Below are 16,307 nucleotides of genomic sequence, written 5' to 3' on the forward strand. Positions count from 1 at the left end.
GGTTGGCATTATAAAATTGGACTTTTGAAACAATGTCTCATCGAGAGCAACATGTGTAATACTGAGCCTCGGGTCTGGCCAGGCACTGACAATACCCATCATGGGAGAGAACAAGGTTTTGGAAGCTCCACCTTTTGATCTGGAAACACTTAGGGAAGAAATTCCTGTGGTCAGGGTTTGGCCCTGGAGCAGAGGGTGGGGTGAGGTAGAGTGGGTCCACTTTGGTTTAATCTACTTCCTGAAAGACCCAAAGCAGTCCCAAACCCTCATTAGGCCTTGGGCTTGTTCCCTTTGCGCTCAGAGCTCTCCAGGTGCTCCAGCTGGCCAAGCACTCCCCCTAACGAACTCCCAGGCTGGGCCAGCGTCTATGGGCAGATGGCCCCTGACCAGGTCTGTCTCCAGCACTGCCTGGTGCTTGCTGGGCCCGACTCAACCTCCTCAGGGTCCAGAGAACTGGGACTTGGAGTGGGATGTTCTAGTGGGGAAGTCCAAGGCGGTGAGCCTGAGAACTTATCTAGTCCTGTTAGGTAAACCAGCCACAGGAGAGATCAAATACCAGGTCAGTCACCTGTGCAATTATTTACACTGTCCCTTTAAACAGTGACTGCCCCATGCTTTTTTCTGATGATTTGATTTACACAAGATTTTTTTTTTTTTTGTCAGAAGCACAGGTGCTTGAAGTTACAAGCTGGCCCAGAGCAGGGTTCCTGCCAGGCTCTGCCCCTCCTCACTGCCGGCACCTTAGTCCAGGGTCACCTGAGTTCAGTACAGGCAGACTACCCCAGGTGAAAGTTCACTTCATTTAGTCCACGTACATGTGCTTCACCTGTGCTTTTTAAAACGAGTACTGGGACTCTGTCAAAAAAATAAAAATAACTTCAGTTCTCCTGGAGACAGACGCTTACGGCATTCTATCGCCATCTTGTGGCCACTTGTAATATTGCAGCCCAAGCCTTTCAAAGCCTGGCAGCGCTGGTAGGTCCCTGTCCAGCCTCAGCTCCTAGGTCCTGTCCAGCCTGGGGTCTTTGCATCTCACCTACTGGCCAGGACGTCCCCAAAGGCAGTGACTTTAGCTCTAGGTGCTCAGAGCCAACCGGGCCGCCCCCATGCTCGGGCCTCCACGCCCTTTTCTGGCTATGACCCTGCACATCCCTTCTCATCCACGGCGGACACAGGGATCCCCAGTTCTCCTGACCAGGCAGCCTCGGCCCCAAGTGAGCACCTGGAGGGCACGGGGACCCTGCGCTTCCTTCTGTGCTCTCCACTGACCCCACCAAGGAGCCGCGGAGGTTGCCCTCACCTGCCCTCTCAGTCAGCAAGCTCAGCCCTCAGGATCATGATGGTTGAGCCTGGGGCTCTGCTGCCAGGGCCCTCTGACACCCCTCTTCTCCTCCATCCTGGCCGGAGGACCATGTCCTGTCCTCGAGGGTCTAGCAAGCCTGGGAAAGGCTCTGGCATTAGGATTTTTTAAGGCAGCCCACTGCACCCCCCAGGTGGTTCTCCTTTGCAGCCAGGAATGCGGACCCAGTCCCAGGGCTCCAGGCGCATGTTCCCTGGTCTCCAGGATGTGCAGCCACAGGCCCCCCCTCCCCTTTGCTCTCATCTTTGACGGACCCAACTACTTCTGTTGAGTGGCCAAGTGATTCTTCTGTATTTTCCTTTTAAAATTAAGTTTTGGACTCTTTCAAGCCATACACGTTCACTGCAGCAAATGACGACGAACCCAGAGAACAGTGCGAAGCAGAAAATAGAAGTTGGATGTTTTTCAACCAGTGACTTGTGCTGAACTGCCGTGGTTTTCAGTCTGCAGGTTTCCAAGCAGGGCCATCTCCTGGACTTCCTTCCCCGACGTGGTCCTCCACTCAGGGAGCTGCGTCAGTCCTCAGAGCGCGGCTGCTCGCACGGCTGAGTAAATGCCGGCTGGGCACACTTACTGCGTGTGGGCACAGCGCCAGGCCACAGGGACCCAAAGAGCTGTGTCACCTCATGAAACCGTCAGCCCAGTCCCGATGGAAGACACATGAGACGCTTCACCAGATCGTTTTAGAAGCCTTTTCCTTGGGTCCCAAGTGCTTCTTTTCTCCTCTTCCTTTTCAGTTTTCCTGGAGAGTGACGTGGTGAGCTTTGTTGTTATGGCTGAGGTTTTCTTCGGTTCAGACTGTTTTCTAGGTTTTCCGTGGAATTTAAGGAGCAGCGGTTGCCCCTCAGGCTGCCGCGTTCCCACACCTCCTGCCCCAATAAGCCCCAAGAGGTCACCTCTCTCCTTGAACCTTCAGCAGATGACAACATAAGTCTGTGCCCAGCGTGGTGACATGGCGACATGGGGGCACCTTCCCCATCTCCACTCTGAGCATGATGTCACTGGCCCTGGTTCCCCAGGTGCCTCTACCTGCACCGGGGGGGGGGGGGGGGGGGCAGGGCAGCCCTGGGAAAGGGCCCCCCTCCTCTCAGCCCTGCCACTCAGCAGCTGAAAGAACTGGGCCAAATGGTGCCCAGACGTTCCAAGCTGACCTCTGATGACCCAGGGCTGGCAGACACTCACGGCTACGGTGTCCCTCTGATGAGGCATCATGGGCGGGTGCAGGTCACAGCTGCCTCATCTTCTCATCGGTGCAGAACTGGCCATGTGCGGTTTTGCTTCTCATTTTCCAAAACGGGGCAAACGGTCACACAGTGCTATGAGGACAGGCACGCAAGGGACACAGCCCGGAGGGGAGGGTGCCCCTGCCCGTGGGAACCTTCCCACCACCCTGGAAACCAGCTCCCCAGAGGCCCCTCTGCCCCTGAGGCCTCACAGAAAGGTCGGCCTCAAACCAGCACCCCACGCAGCTGCCTCAGAGCTCCGCCTGGAAGGAGGCAGGCACCTTTGCCAAGAGGAGCGCAGGCCCACGTTGGAGAAGCGAACACGGGCCCAGAACCTCCCTGTGATGCAAAGACCAGCTGCACCCAAGCGGCGCCCAGAGCCCTGCTGGGCAGGGGCAAGGCTAGGCAAGGCTGGTGGGAGACCCTGGGGCTACAGCGGGGGCGAGATTCAGCATTCAGGGACGGCACCATGGACCTCGGCGTGCCCCGCTTCCAGGGACCACCAGGCCCCAGCCAAGAGTAATAAACAGAGCCAGCGGCGCGGAGGGTGCCATACTGCAGGGGGAGCTGAGCAGTCACACCAAGAGGGAAATGTTGGCTGAGGCCGCTGTAAGGCTCCCCCAGCCCCCCCCAGAGGCTCACAGCCCCCAGACGGACCCAACCAAAGGCCCAACACATCTATGGTCTCAAGAGCAGAGTCTTGGTCCTCTTAGCCCACACGCCCCCCTCTTTTCCCTTCCCCATGCCCCTCCATGGTGCTGGGGAGGGCTGTGATGGGCTGAATTGTGTCCCCAAAACTCATATGGTGAAGCCTTAACTTTCAGTACTCAGAATGGGACTGTATTTGGAGATACAGCCCTTAAAGAGGTCCTTCTGTTAAAATGCGGTCATGAGGGTGAACCCCAGTCCAGGAGGACCGGAGTCCCTATAAGAAGGGGAGGTTGGGACACAGAGACACCAGGGGAGAAACCGTGCGCGCACACAGGGAGACGGCGCCATCTCCTGGCCAAGCAGGGAGACCTCAGAGGAAACCAACCTTTGGCATACATTGCGGTTGTATAAGCTGCCCAGTCTGCGGTATTTCATATGTCAGCCCTAGGAACTCCTATGATGCAGGAAACGGACAAGAAGGGGAGGAGGCGCCCAGGCCAGGCCCTCGGAGCCCCTGTGTCTCCACCCTAGGAGACCCAGGCACTTACTAAGTGCCCACTTGCCCCTGGATGAATCAGTTGTTCACAACAGAACCCTGAATTTCCCCAAAACTGAAGGCTAGAGAGTAACTAACCTAAACAAATGTCTGACGAACGCCACAGACACCCACCTGTAGATCTGTTGTGTCATGTTCTAAGCGCGGGGCTGGCCAGGGGACCTCTGTGGGCGCCCCCACTTCGAGAACCCCCAAGTCATAGAGAACTACCCGGTAGCCCCTGACACCATCTGATCAGCAGGGGCTGATGTGAGGAAGGGAAGAACCGGTACTTTCTCTCCCCTGAGCAGGGCACTCATGGCTTCGTGGTGACCCCATTGAAGAACCACACCCCATTGCGGTGACCCATTGAAGAGGTCTGGAAGGGGCCTGGGTGCTATGTGAGGGGTGGGAGCCGACCCACTTGCCCTCCTCTGCCCCGAGACCCACGCGCCTCCTCCCGGTGTCCTGGGGTGGCACACACACAGCCAGCCTCCCCACGCCCCTACCTTCCCGCCTCCTGGCTGGTGCTTCAGGTTTTCCGTGGAACCAATCTTGGACTTGACGTTCTTCAGGTCTGGCATTGGCACAGGCGCCGTCTGCAGGCGGTTCTTGGCTGAAGACGGAGACTTGGGCGGAGTGCGGACCACTGCCACCTTTTTGGGCTCCCGAGTGGGTGGCGTTGGCAGCGATGGGGTGCGGGAGCGGCTGCCGGGAGTGCCCGGGGAGCCGGGGCTGCTGTAGCCACTGCGGTCCCCAGATTTCCCAGATTCACCTGGAAAGGAGCAGGGAGTGAGGCCAGAACTTGGAATGGTTGCCAGTTTGCAAAGGCCCTGGGGGCTCCCTGGCCTGAGGGTGCATTTCCAGGCTCAGGGCTGGATTAGGCAGGTGGCAGCAGGTTGGGAGCTCAGGAGGCTGCCCTTGAACTCATCCTCCAGAAACATCTTTTCTTCCTGGCTTTGACACTTAGGGACAGAGATGCCCCATTTCCCAGGGAAGCAAGAGTGTTCACCCAGGACCTCCCAGAATCCCTTCCCAGAGAAGGAACCAGCTCTTCCCCCCAGCCCTGGAGTCAACAGACAGGGTTCAGCTAGCTGTGTGGTCTCCGACAAGTCACTTCCCCCATCTGAGCTCAGGGCCTCAACTCTCAGACGAAAATAATTATAATGCCAGCAGAGAGGGAGGCCAGGTGGGGATGTGTGTGCCGTGTTTCACAGGCTGTAGCGCAATTCCAGGTGTTCTTTTCCCTGAATAAGGGCAATGCAAGGACAGGACCCAGGGGCCACCCTCATCTGGATCCATTAGACCCTTGACCCACAGGGTGAATTTTAAGCTTTTCAACAAGTTCAAGGCCCCTTTCCCACCAGACCCCTACCCAGCATCCCTGGCTCCAGGACAGTATACCTGCTTCATGTCCACTTGTCTCCAAACAGGCCATGCTCACGCCCCATGCTCTGCCCTGCCATTCCCTCCCGAAGAATGCCTGCCCTTCCCCCATGATGCAGGGCGAATACCAATGCACCTGTCCACACCCTCCAACAAGGCTGCTGGGACTGGTCCTCTCCCCACAGACTGTCCTGTGCTCCCTGACATGCACTCCTGTGCTCCTTTGCCCTTCAGTTGGTTACTGTGCCGTTGGCCATGTGGTTCCGTGTTTCTCCACATGTGGCCCTGGGACCCCAGCGTCAGAGTCTCCAGAGCTGCAGAGGTCGGTGCAGGGGGGAGGGGGAACCTGTAATATGCAGATTCCTGGGCCCCATCCAGACCTGATACAACAGAATCTCTAGGGGTGGAGCCTGCAGACTGGTTCCTCCCAAGCTCCCCCTCGATTCTTGAGCAGACGGGAGTCTGAGAGCTGCGGGGCTGGATGCTGTGCCCGGGGGACTGAGGCTTAGCTTCCCTCAGCTCTGAGGCCGTCTTGTCAAGGGGAGAATAAGCACAGTCCTTCCTGGAGTTTAAAATCCCAGAGCTAAAGCCATCAAGTCCTGTGGCAACAGGACAAATGAAGCCTTTTCTCCTTTTCCACCTAAGGATACACCAGCTGGGTCTCTGCCTCCAGGCTCAGCCCCACCCCCACCCTCCCCTGTCCCCCCAGCCTCCAGGCATGAGGCTTGCACTTGGTGGTGACTTCAAATCCTTTCTGTGCCACTTAATTGCATAGCGACCCTGAGCCTGTGTCCTCATCTGAAAAATGGGCCATGCGGTCACAGCCCCAGTGCTGTGCTTTCAAGACTGGGTGTAGTAACAGGCACCAGCATCCAGACAGGCTGAGTGTTTAATCAGCGCCAGGGGGGATTTCACACCCAAACCGTGGTTAGGGCCGGGCCTCACCTCAGCAACCACAAACATGCTCCCCTGCCCCACCCAGCAGCCCTCAGGGAAGATGAGAACACACAGGATTGGAAAGATCGTCAGGCAGCCATATCTAAACAAACCGGACACGAGAGGAGGAACAGGAATTCTGACCGTTCCAACCCAGGCTCAGTGTGTGAACCAGCGTCTCCGAAGCAGGCGCTCCAGCGCTTACAACCTAAGCCGACACACAGCGGCACACACAAAGGGGCGACCCCCTGGGCGAAGCAGGGTCACAATTACCTCTCTCAGACTTTGCCCCTGCAGGGGGTGGTTTTCTCTGTACTTGCTTGGCAGCTTAAAAAGAAAAAATCCACAGAAAGTCTCATTACAGTCAAGCCTAAATGGGGCCTCTTCTTCATGCTGCGGGCGTCCAGCCAGACCGTGCAGCAGAAGCAAGAAAGGCAGAGGGAAGGCAGTCAGGGAGCAGGCGCCCCCTCCTGTCTGTCAGGAAACAAGGTCAAGGGGACCATGGGTGTTCCGTCCACCTGCAGGCTGCCACCCAAGAGCAGGTAAGATCCAAAGAGAAATGCATGTTCTTGTTTCCAGTTCTGACCTAGTTGTGTGAGTCAGCTGGCATAATGTTAAGTGAAAAAAAGCAAGATTGGAATCATATATAAGATCCAATAACAATTCCTTAATTACTCCATATCATATGTATTAAATACACGAGGACAACATTGCAGGAAAAACCAAACCGACAGACCTTGATGAGCGGCCATCCTCGGAGGCGCCGCCCCATGGCAAACTCGGGCTGAACGCAGACAAAAGGCTCTGGGATGCCACCCAGGGCCAACGGGTAGCTGAGACGCCACTGAACCAGCCCAAGTTCACGTGCAGCCCATACAAGGTCCACGGGACCCCCTGAGCACCACCCAGGAGCCAACGTGGGCCAGATGCTCCCGAGTTGTTCAGGCTCTAAACCCAGTTGCCCAGGACATGTCTGTTTCCCAGGTGGTGGGAGAGGGGAGCTCAGCCTGGCTGCTCCCAGTCTCCAAAGAGAGCTACTACTCTTTTTTTTTAATCCTCACCCGAGGACATTTTCTTCATTACTTTTAGAGAGAGGAAGGGAGAGAGAGAAACCTCGATGCAAGAGAGAAGCATCCATTTGTTGCCTCCTATGCATGCCCAGCCTGGAGATTGCACACATCTGGACCAGGGAATTGAACCTGCAACCCAGCATGTGCCCTGACTGGGAATTGAACCTGTAACCTTTCACTTACGGGCCGATGCTCCAACCAACTGAATCACACCAGCCAGGGCAGGGCGACTACTCTTAATAGCACCACTGGCAGCAAAATCTCTCCGTTGAAGTCTTTTCTGCTACTCAAAACCAACTCGGTTTTACTCACAGAAGCACAGAGGACAGCTCAGCTAAGCCCTTAGATCCTGTCAGAGGGTCCCTAACACCCTGGCAAGGCAGGCTGGGCAGAGGCTGCACAGTGTGAAGTCAGGCATAGTGACGTATCAGGCTGCACGGGGCTGAACAGCACCTCCCATGGGCCCTGGAGCTGGGGTCAGAGAAGCTCAGAGAAGCCCCTTTCCTGCCACTTGTTAGCCACGTGGCTGCATTTTCCTCATAAAATGAGCCGGTTAGACTTAGCCTCAATTTCTTCATTGATCAAAAAGTGGGGATTCAATATCTGCCTCAGAAAATTGTCAAGAAGATTAAAAAGAAAATGAACCTTCCGGCGCTTAGTAAATTTTAGGCACTGATTAGCTAGCTATTGGGGTTATGAACTGCCAGGGGCTTCAGAGACAGGACGGGACCCCAGGGAACCTGCTTCTTACCCGTACCTGGCGGGGTCTTGGGGGACGGCGTGGTTTTCGCTGGGATCCTGCTGGCATTGGCCGGGCCTTTCTGGCTGGGAGGGGCCGCGCCCCGGGGTGTGGCAATCTTTGTTCCAGGTTTAGTATCTGCCCCCTGTAAACCGAAGCATGGTAGAGTGGTTTTTACAACTGGGAAAGGTCATTGTGACCTGGAGTCAATGCCAGCCCCATTTGACCACTTTGGTTCAAAAGAGGCTGAGATTGGGGTGACCTTTTGCCTACTAGATGCAACGAATGTCTCCTACCATCACAAGGGTTTGCTGGGCACACAAACCCACAGCCCCACCCAAACGCCGGTGCTCTGAGTACCGTTTCCTCCCAGTTCCCCAGAGGGGACTGTTCACAGGCGTCATCAGCCCGAGTTGCGCTAATGTACTGTAAAAGGCCGTAGAGCTTATAGCGATGACCGGGTTCATTACCCACCCAGGTCGGTCAACAGGCAGGACATTATCAGACCACTCCCATGTGGACACCCACTTTCCAGCTCTCCTTAGGGATCTGACTGATGGTAGTTGGTTTCACCAGAGGCCCTTGAAGACACTGTTGACCCAGAGTGCTAACAGAGCGAAGGCAGATTTCTTTGTGCTCTTGCAAGCCACACTTAGGTTTCAGTAACTCCTCAGGTGCACTAGGAGCCCTTGGGGGTGACACCAGCATCAGTTAGCAAACCCACCAAAGGCTGAGCAAGCGCACAGCGCAGCCAGCTGGCAGTGACAGGGTGCGGTTACCTTGATACAGAACACACACTCCAGGAAGAAACTGACATTAACACAGGGCCTCCAGGTGGTTCAGGAGGGTGTGCACCAGCGGGACAGGCATGGCTGCATGGTGATGCTGGTATCCAACCCCAGAGAGGGCAGTCTGCAAACATTCCCATTACCAAAGCCAGGGGTGGACAAAGGGACCCAATTAGAGGGGCGATTTCCAGAGCAGGGTCCCCACAGGGGCCTCAGGGGCTGTTGCTATGAGGCACCAAGGGGGACTGAGAAGAGGGGCACCGAGTCCCCATCCCATCTGAACTGGAATTTTAGGTCTTCTACATGGTGCTTCTAGGTAAGAGATTATCTGAAAAAAAGGTCTTTTCAGCTTAAAAAAAAAAACAACAAAAACAAAAAACCATCTGTTCGAAAACCACATTAGAGCAGCCTGATTCTTTTTGAAGGTGTTTTCCTTACCTTGACTTTCACCTCCTTTGCTCCAGAACTGCCAGTTCGGGGTGTGACAGAAGAGACGTGTTTAGGAGAGGAAGATGGCTCTGGGCACACGGCAGGGCTGGAGGGTTTGATCAAAGGGTCTGAGCTACCAGGAGTGGGGCGTTTGGGGCTAAGGCAAGGCCTAGTTCTCAGGGTTTTAGCAGAGGAAGGTGTGGATGTCTTAAACATAAACACAAATAAAATCAAAATAAAAGTCAGCACATGGGGGGGAACAAACTGAAAAAGGACAGTAACTAAAAATAAATAAGGCAGGTAATGGTTCACAACAGTGACCTCCTAACTGTCTGGATCACGTACCCTTAACGGTCCTCAGCAGGAGGAACAGAAAGTGACCGCACAGCCTCATGAACTTGTACTTATTTGTCAGTTAGCACTATCCCACAATGCCAATATATAATGTACTGTATAAAACATGTGACAAAACTTTTAAAAGAACCAACCAAAAAAATGAGAAGTTCTAGATTGTTCTTTCTCTAGCCCATTGCATTTTTCTCGTGTCCCCTCCCCCACTGTGGAGACCATTGATTTCCAGCTGTTTCATGCCCAAAAAGTTGATGGAGCTCGCCAAAGTAGATGATGCTAGGAGGTTTCTTAATAAAACATCTCCAATGTGTCACGGGTCAGAAGGGCCCCACTTTCTGCTCAATTCCCAGTGGAGAGCTCTTCCCAGCCTGCTAACCCCTGGCTCTCTTCCAGCTCGATGACAGAACCACACTTGCTAAAACCAGGGTTGTGTCAGTTCTAAGTCTTGAAGATTCTGCCTGATACCACTTAGGTTACACACACACACACACACATTCTGATTAAATCTCAAGTAAAATGAAACACAGTCTGGTGAACCCTAATCTGGCCAATGTTTACTCTGGAAGGCGTTCCACTTGAGGAAATGGCCAGGGTGGGGCGGGCAGCCAAGAGGACAGATGTCTGCAAGCTGGATGACCTCACAGAGGCAGCTGCACTTGATGGATGGTGTGGCTGGCACCTGTGGTCTGTCCTAACTGCCTCAGGAGTACTTCGACCAGGATGTGTGCCCCTGGTGGAGGAGGGGCTACACCCCCAGGAATAAAACTGAGAGGACAAGTCTAGAGGTGCCCAGGGAGGGGTTCTGAGCTGCAGGGCAGGTCCCCACTACAGACTCTATCGGGTCTCTTGGGTTTGTTCCTCCTCACCCTTGGATTCCCCACTGAAGTGGCTGCAGCCCTGTCTGGGGCCAGCCTTGGTGTCGAGGTCGCCCCAAGGGATGTAGGAGGAGTGCAAGAGGAGGGTGCAAGCTGAGGCCCTGGGGCTGATGAAAAGGAAGGAAAGCTGGGGGTGGGGACTGGCAGCCCTCCTTCCCCAGATGCACAAGGCAGCACTCCCTACCTGGCCTAGGTTTCTGAGATCCGACCCCTTGTTGTGAGGCTGTGAGCAACTCCAGGGCGGGACGCTGCACCCATGTGCAGGAAGGAATGAACGAACAAATGCATGCAAGTATAAGGCCAGGAGTCAGTCCCCCAATGTGCACCATGATTGGCAAGCAGCTATTGCTACCACTTCAAGCACCCAGGGCAGAGCCGCCCCTGAGTCATTGCAGGACCCTCGGCTCACTCACCGGAGTCCTGTGGTGGCAAACCCTGACTTCCTTCAGGCCCTCAGCACACTCCCAAATGCCTAGGGCTACATTCTGCACCTGGGGCCTCCACTGGGCCCCGGGGCTGATAAAGACCCAGATCTCTCAGGCAGAATTGATCACGGAAATGGGAGGTACCCCTAAGAAAAACAGGTCTTCATCTAGGGCCACCGTGGGATTTTCCTGGGAAAACACTGCTGTGCAGTTTCAGGAGCATTTTCCAAGAAGCAGAGTCACTGAGGAGAGTCACCTGCCACTGACGGGAAGCACCGAGCAGGACGGCGGGGCTCTGGGCGCAGCGCTGGTGGGGGGCCGGCTGCCTCACTTACTGTTCCTGGTTTCTGAACTGACTGACTGAGGCGTCACACCAAACGCCGCCTTGGCAAGACGGGGAGATGGCATCTACCGCGCCATTGCAGGCACGCGTCTGCCCTTAGCGTTTAAGGTGTGTGCCAGGTTTCCCTCCCACGTCAGCCCTCCGCCCCCCCAGCTCTGCAGCAACCAAGCCAATCTGCTTAGAGTTCCGGAAGGCACATGGGTCTTCTCTTCTGGGTCTTTGCCTGCGCTGTTCCTGCTCCTCAGAATAGGCGCCTGTTCCAAACCCCGCCTCACCCACCCTCCTTTAAAGGCCCTCTCTTCTAGGGCTTTTCCAGAACCCTCTGCCTTAGCTTGGAGATTACTTCCTCTCTCAACACTCCCTCAACCCCCTAAGGAAATGGGGTATTTTCTGTGTATCTTAAATATGTGTGTGTGTGTATGCATATTTGCTAAGCCTAGACATGTAGTGGGAAGGGTGAGATGTGCAGAATTCAAACTTCATTGCAGAAAATTCAAACATGCCCCCGTTTACCATGACCACCTCATGTCAACGAGGCTCACGTGACCACAACTAGGGGCACGAAATCCTTCGCCTGCTGGCTGCCCGTCCTTGGCCTGAGTATCAGAATGGAGAACTGCGGGAGTTTTAAGTTTGCATAAAAACACAAAGCACTTTGAATGACAGTTGTACTTTGGTGACACACACTCCTCACATAAACATTAACTCCGCTACAAAGCACGGCTTCTCGATACGCTTGACGGCGGCATGTAGCGGCGTGGTTCCACCAGCTTACCTTGGTTTTCTTGTCGTCATTGCTGGCCCCGTCCTTGCTTTTACTGACCATGCGAGCTGATAAAAGATAAAGCGAGAATGTACGTCACACCAGCGGCACAGCTCAGGAGAGGAGCCGGCGTCATGAGGCTGACCCCTCGGGAGAGCGCAATGTGCTCTGTCTGGCTGGGCTCCTGGAAACCCATCTTCTTTCCCCTTATCTGTTAGGTCTCTCATTGTTCATATCAACACTGCACACTGAGGTCATTGCTTGGAGCACCCTGGTGAGGGGGCAGCAGACTAGCCGAGGGTGGGGACATGCAGAGGGGACGCAGAGGAGATGCAGAGGACAGTGTTTCAGGTACACGTTGGCATAGGGAAGGCGGGCTCTCCCATAGGCTCCCTTCCTGCCTTTGCCTGGGTCGGCCTCCCCCAGTTGGGCTCAACTCCTCTCCAAGGAGGGGTGCCAGCAAGTCCCAGGGCCACAGCTGGGGCAGCTCAGCCAGGCTCTGGTCCCCTGCCAGACCCCTGCTCATGCTGTCACAGAAGGGTCAGGGTGAGTGAGTTGTCTTCCCAGATCTGGCCCCTTGCTAATTGGGAGCTTTGGACACCAGCCCCAGCTGTTCTCCAACGAGCCCATTCCACCCCTGGCCCAGGCCTGGACGATCTTCTCACTACCTGTAGGCCTTCCCAAGGGGGTAATCCTTGCCATATCCCCAAATTAGCTATCAACTGGTTACCAGCAAGCATCCTACAGATAGCCTCTGATTTTAGGCCTCAGCAAACTGTTGACCATTTTTGTGTTTCAAAAGCCACCCCCTGCCACGGTGAAACACATCCACTTGTCTACCAGGATCACCTCTCCCTCACCCTCTCCTTCTCTGTACATTCATTCTTGGAGATTGATTATAGATCATCTTTGGTTTCAATATCATATTTTGCTTGCCCCAAGGACAACCGGGCTTCCTGGAGCTGCTCACTAGCTACTGGCAACTGGCTGTTTAGAGTGACCATCACTGATCTAGCACAGAGGTTCTCAATCTGTCCTATGGAGAATCACCAGGAGAGGCTATTCAAGTACAGGTTCCTGAACCTGCCCCGAGACTCTGGAAACCTAAGACAGGGCCCAGGAATCTGCATTTTAATAAGGGCCCCAGATGGACCTGATTCATGCTCTTTGTCCAAATGAACCATTATCATGCATGTCACAACCAAAGAATCTGCTAGATCAGCATTTCCCAAACTGGGGTCCTGAACAGGCCCACGTCTAGGAGACAGGAGCAGGTGAGATCAATCACTGTGGGAAATTCATGTCATGGGTCCTTCTCAGAGGGTCAAAATGTGCACTGGGATATGAAGGGCTCTGACAAGTTCCGCCCCAGCAAACCCTACTGAACTTTGTTTAGCCTGTTTTTTCTAAATGTACTGGACCATGGAACTTTTTTTCCCCCTGGACACACCTATCAACATCCAGTGGGCCGGGATTCAATAAAACACCGGACTCAGGAAACAGTGCCGTCTTCTGTCAAGCAACAGTTATTTGTCCCCTCCTATTTTGGAACTTGGGCTATTTTAAAAACAGGACATAGGAATTTTTTCTGTTTTAAATTTCAGATACAGCTTCCATTGTTTACATTTCCAAGTTTTCTTGACAAGTAGGAACTCATCAAAATTTAACAGGTGTTCAATTTTTAAGTAGCACCAATTTCTGAACCCTGAAAATAACTAAAATGTCAAGAGTCCTAAATGTTTGGATGCACCCAGCTTGTGCCCATGAAGCCCCCTCTGGGATGTAAACTGTCCCCTCCTTGACAGGACACAGAGACGTGACACTGGGGAACTGTCCATCCCCCCTCTCCAGCCCCCAGAAGGCTACTGTGGTGTTGCTTCCCAGGGCTCACGAGGAGGCCTGGGCTGGGGCCCTGTAATCCCAGCACAGGCTCTGACGAGGGAGGGGGACGTTCTTTGAACGGGAAGATTTTGTTCCTGCTCACTGTCCCGCCTGCCACGAGGCAGGGCTGGTGAGGTGGGGTGGGTGGTGGTTTGGCTTTCGGCCACCTCCAAATGCTTATGTGTGTCATGGGCTGCATGCCATGTGGTGTCTACTGACAGGAGCTGCAGAAGACAGGCTTGTGCCCTCTGCATCTCTGGGCTAGGAGGGCACATCTCAGAACCTTCTGGAAGTCACTGTGTGGACAGGGAAGACCTACCTGGGTTCTGAACCTGGCTGGGTCACTTAGGACTCAGTAACCTTCAGCAAGTTACTTTAACTCCTTGAGCCTCAGTTTCCTTATCGACAAAGTGGGGCTAATGACCCCCACTTGGGAGGGTCGGGAGGGTTCTGGGCAATGAGTTTAAGGCCCATAGTAGGCCCTCAACAGTAGGAGCAGCTGGTAGCCTCTCTGGAGTGTGGCCCCCCAACCGACCTGCCCTGGGCTAATGGACCGCCCAAGTGGCCAGAGAAATGAACAGGGCAGAAAGCGCTGGGGGTGGGGGTGGGGGTGGGGCGGAGAGACATGCGGAACGGCGGGCAAGCGCGAGAGGAACACGTGCATCGGGGGCACGTGGGGTGCGAGGCGGCCGTGGGAGGGAGCGCAGCAGCGTCCAGGTGGTCAGTTTAGTGGCTGTTGCTAGGAGCCTTGGAAGCGGCAGGAGTCAAGGCGGGGCCGGAAGCTCAGTGGCAGTGCCCGCAGCCTGGATGGCACACGGGGTCACCAGGAAGGAGTGAAGGAGCTCTAGACACAGACCTTTGAGTTGGGGGACCCGGCTGACGGGCCTCCCTGGCAGACTGGGCACAGGCTGCTTTTCAGATAGTTCTGGAAGGTCAGTCTTTTTTGTGTCCTCTCCCTCAGAGGGGCTCCAGGGCTCTCGATCCTCTCTAGGGGTCCCCGGAAGTGCAGCCCCTTCCAAATCCACCTCTGACGCTGTCTGTTCCTTCTGCACACTGGCTTTGATTTCCACGTGGAAGGCGAACTCGGGGGGCGTGGCCTGCCCTTCGGCTGGTGGCCCTGCACCCAGCCAGTCCGGCTCGGAGACCTGGGGCTCTGTGGACACTTTGGAGAGGAAATCGATAGGGAGGGGGATGGCACCCTGAGATGGGGAATCAGGGGTGCCAGTGGCTTCACTGGAAATGGTCTGGGGGGGTGGCCCGCCTTGGGCTGGGGGGCTCTGCAGACTCGGGGAGACCTGGGAGGGAGGGGAGTCCTGGGGCAAGGACTCGTCAATGTCTCGGTCTTCGTCAACCTTCTCGGCCCCCCACCTCTCTTTGCCTTGGTCCCCCTTCAGAGGCGGCCCCTCCTGCGGCAGGTCTCCCAGAAGCTGGTGCTCCAAAAGCCCCAGGCTACGGCGACTTCCCTCCGTGTCGTCAGGTGCTGTCCCCCAAGGCTGGTGCGGGGCTTCTCTGGGGCCTTTGGGCAGGACTGAAGTCCCGGGCATGCTGGACAGGTGCTGGGGGGTCAGATATGGGGTCGTCGGATCCGTGGTCTCATCTCCATGATGCCCCGGCTCTCTGAGGACGCTTTCCTGGACAACCTCGACACTGCCAGGCTCTGTCTGCACATGTCCAGGGGAGGTGGGCTTCGGAAAAGCCAGATCCTCCTCAGCCTGGCCCCACGGTTTTGGTCCCCACTCCTTCTGGGGCTCCCGAAGGCCTGCTGTTGGCGGGGGCAGGGGGCAGACGGGATGATGCTGTGCACGGTGAGAGGCTAGGACGGCACCTTCTGGCTGTTTCTCTCCCAGAGGCAGCACGGAGACCCCAGAAGCTCCTCCGCAGAGTCCAGGCTGGACCTGAGCACTAAGCCCACGGGCCAGGAGCCTCGCAGGCACCTCCCCCGGCTCGCCGGCAGCTCTCACCTCCTCTGGGTTTGAGGAGGCAGCGATGGCAAGAGGTTAGCAAGGGTTCACTGAGTGTGTAAGAGGGAACACACTTATTTCTTGAAACAAGAAAAGGACATTTCAACGCCATCGCAAGCCCGCACCCTCTGCACTCACCCGCGTTGCTTTTGTTTGCTCGGAATGGAAGCTCTCTTGGTCTGCCTGCCACCAACTCCGGGTGACCCTGGGGGAGCACCTTCCCTCTGCGGGCCTCAGTTTCCTCATCTTGGACCTGGTGCCTCCTGGGCCCTGTGTTATTCGTCTGTCTGTGGCGGGCTCGGGGTGGCTCAGACAGACACACCGGCACATGCAGGGCTGCTGGCCCCGCTGCGCGCTGCCTCCTGCTTACTCCACTGAGCGCCTCCAGTTCTCCAGGGCTGCCGAGTGCCCTGAAGACGCTGGCCTCGGGATGGGGTCTGGCTCGGGTGCAGGGAGGATCCCTTTTCCCTATTTTGCCAAGTGAAATCATCAGGGGCCCACAAACTAGTCCTGCTTCAGCCTGTGCCCTGATAGACATAGAAAATCCAAAACTGATCATCACCAGGGCTCGAATCTTGACTAATGGACCTG

General features: G+C 55.5%; 1 protein-coding gene across 17 annotated transcripts in view; it reads right to left on the reverse strand.

The window, feature by feature from the left end:
• Positions 1 to 16,307, reverse strand: part of MAPT (microtubule associated protein tau) — an 88,538-nt gene that overhangs the window by 12,954 nt on the left and 59,277 nt on the right. For 6 of the 17 annotated variants that reach the window (XM_090292474.1, XM_090292472.1, XM_090292476.1 and 3 more), the window contains 3 exons: positions 11,887 to 11,942; positions 7,913 to 8,045; positions 4,279 to 4,544 (listed from right to left, as the gene is read on the reverse strand). In XM_090292474.1, the coding sequence (XP_090148600.1) occupies positions 4,279 to 4,544; positions 7,913 to 8,045; positions 11,887 to 11,942 (455 nt within the window). Of the gene's footprint in view, positions 1 to 4,278; positions 4,545 to 6,364; positions 6,419 to 7,912; positions 8,046 to 9,126; positions 9,325 to 11,886; positions 11,943 to 14,611; positions 15,722 to 16,307 lie in introns of all 17 variants that reach the window. The other 11 variants (XM_090292460.1, XM_090292461.1, XM_090292462.1 and 8 more) reach the window with 7 other exon arrangements.

This window comes from Furipterus horrens, unplaced genomic scaffold (assembly GCF_987537825.1).
Source record: "Furipterus horrens unplaced genomic scaffold, mFurHor1.1.pri manual_scaffold_11, whole genome shotgun sequence".
Lineage (NCBI taxonomy): Eukaryota > Metazoa > Chordata > Mammalia > Chiroptera > Furipteridae > Furipterus > Furipterus horrens.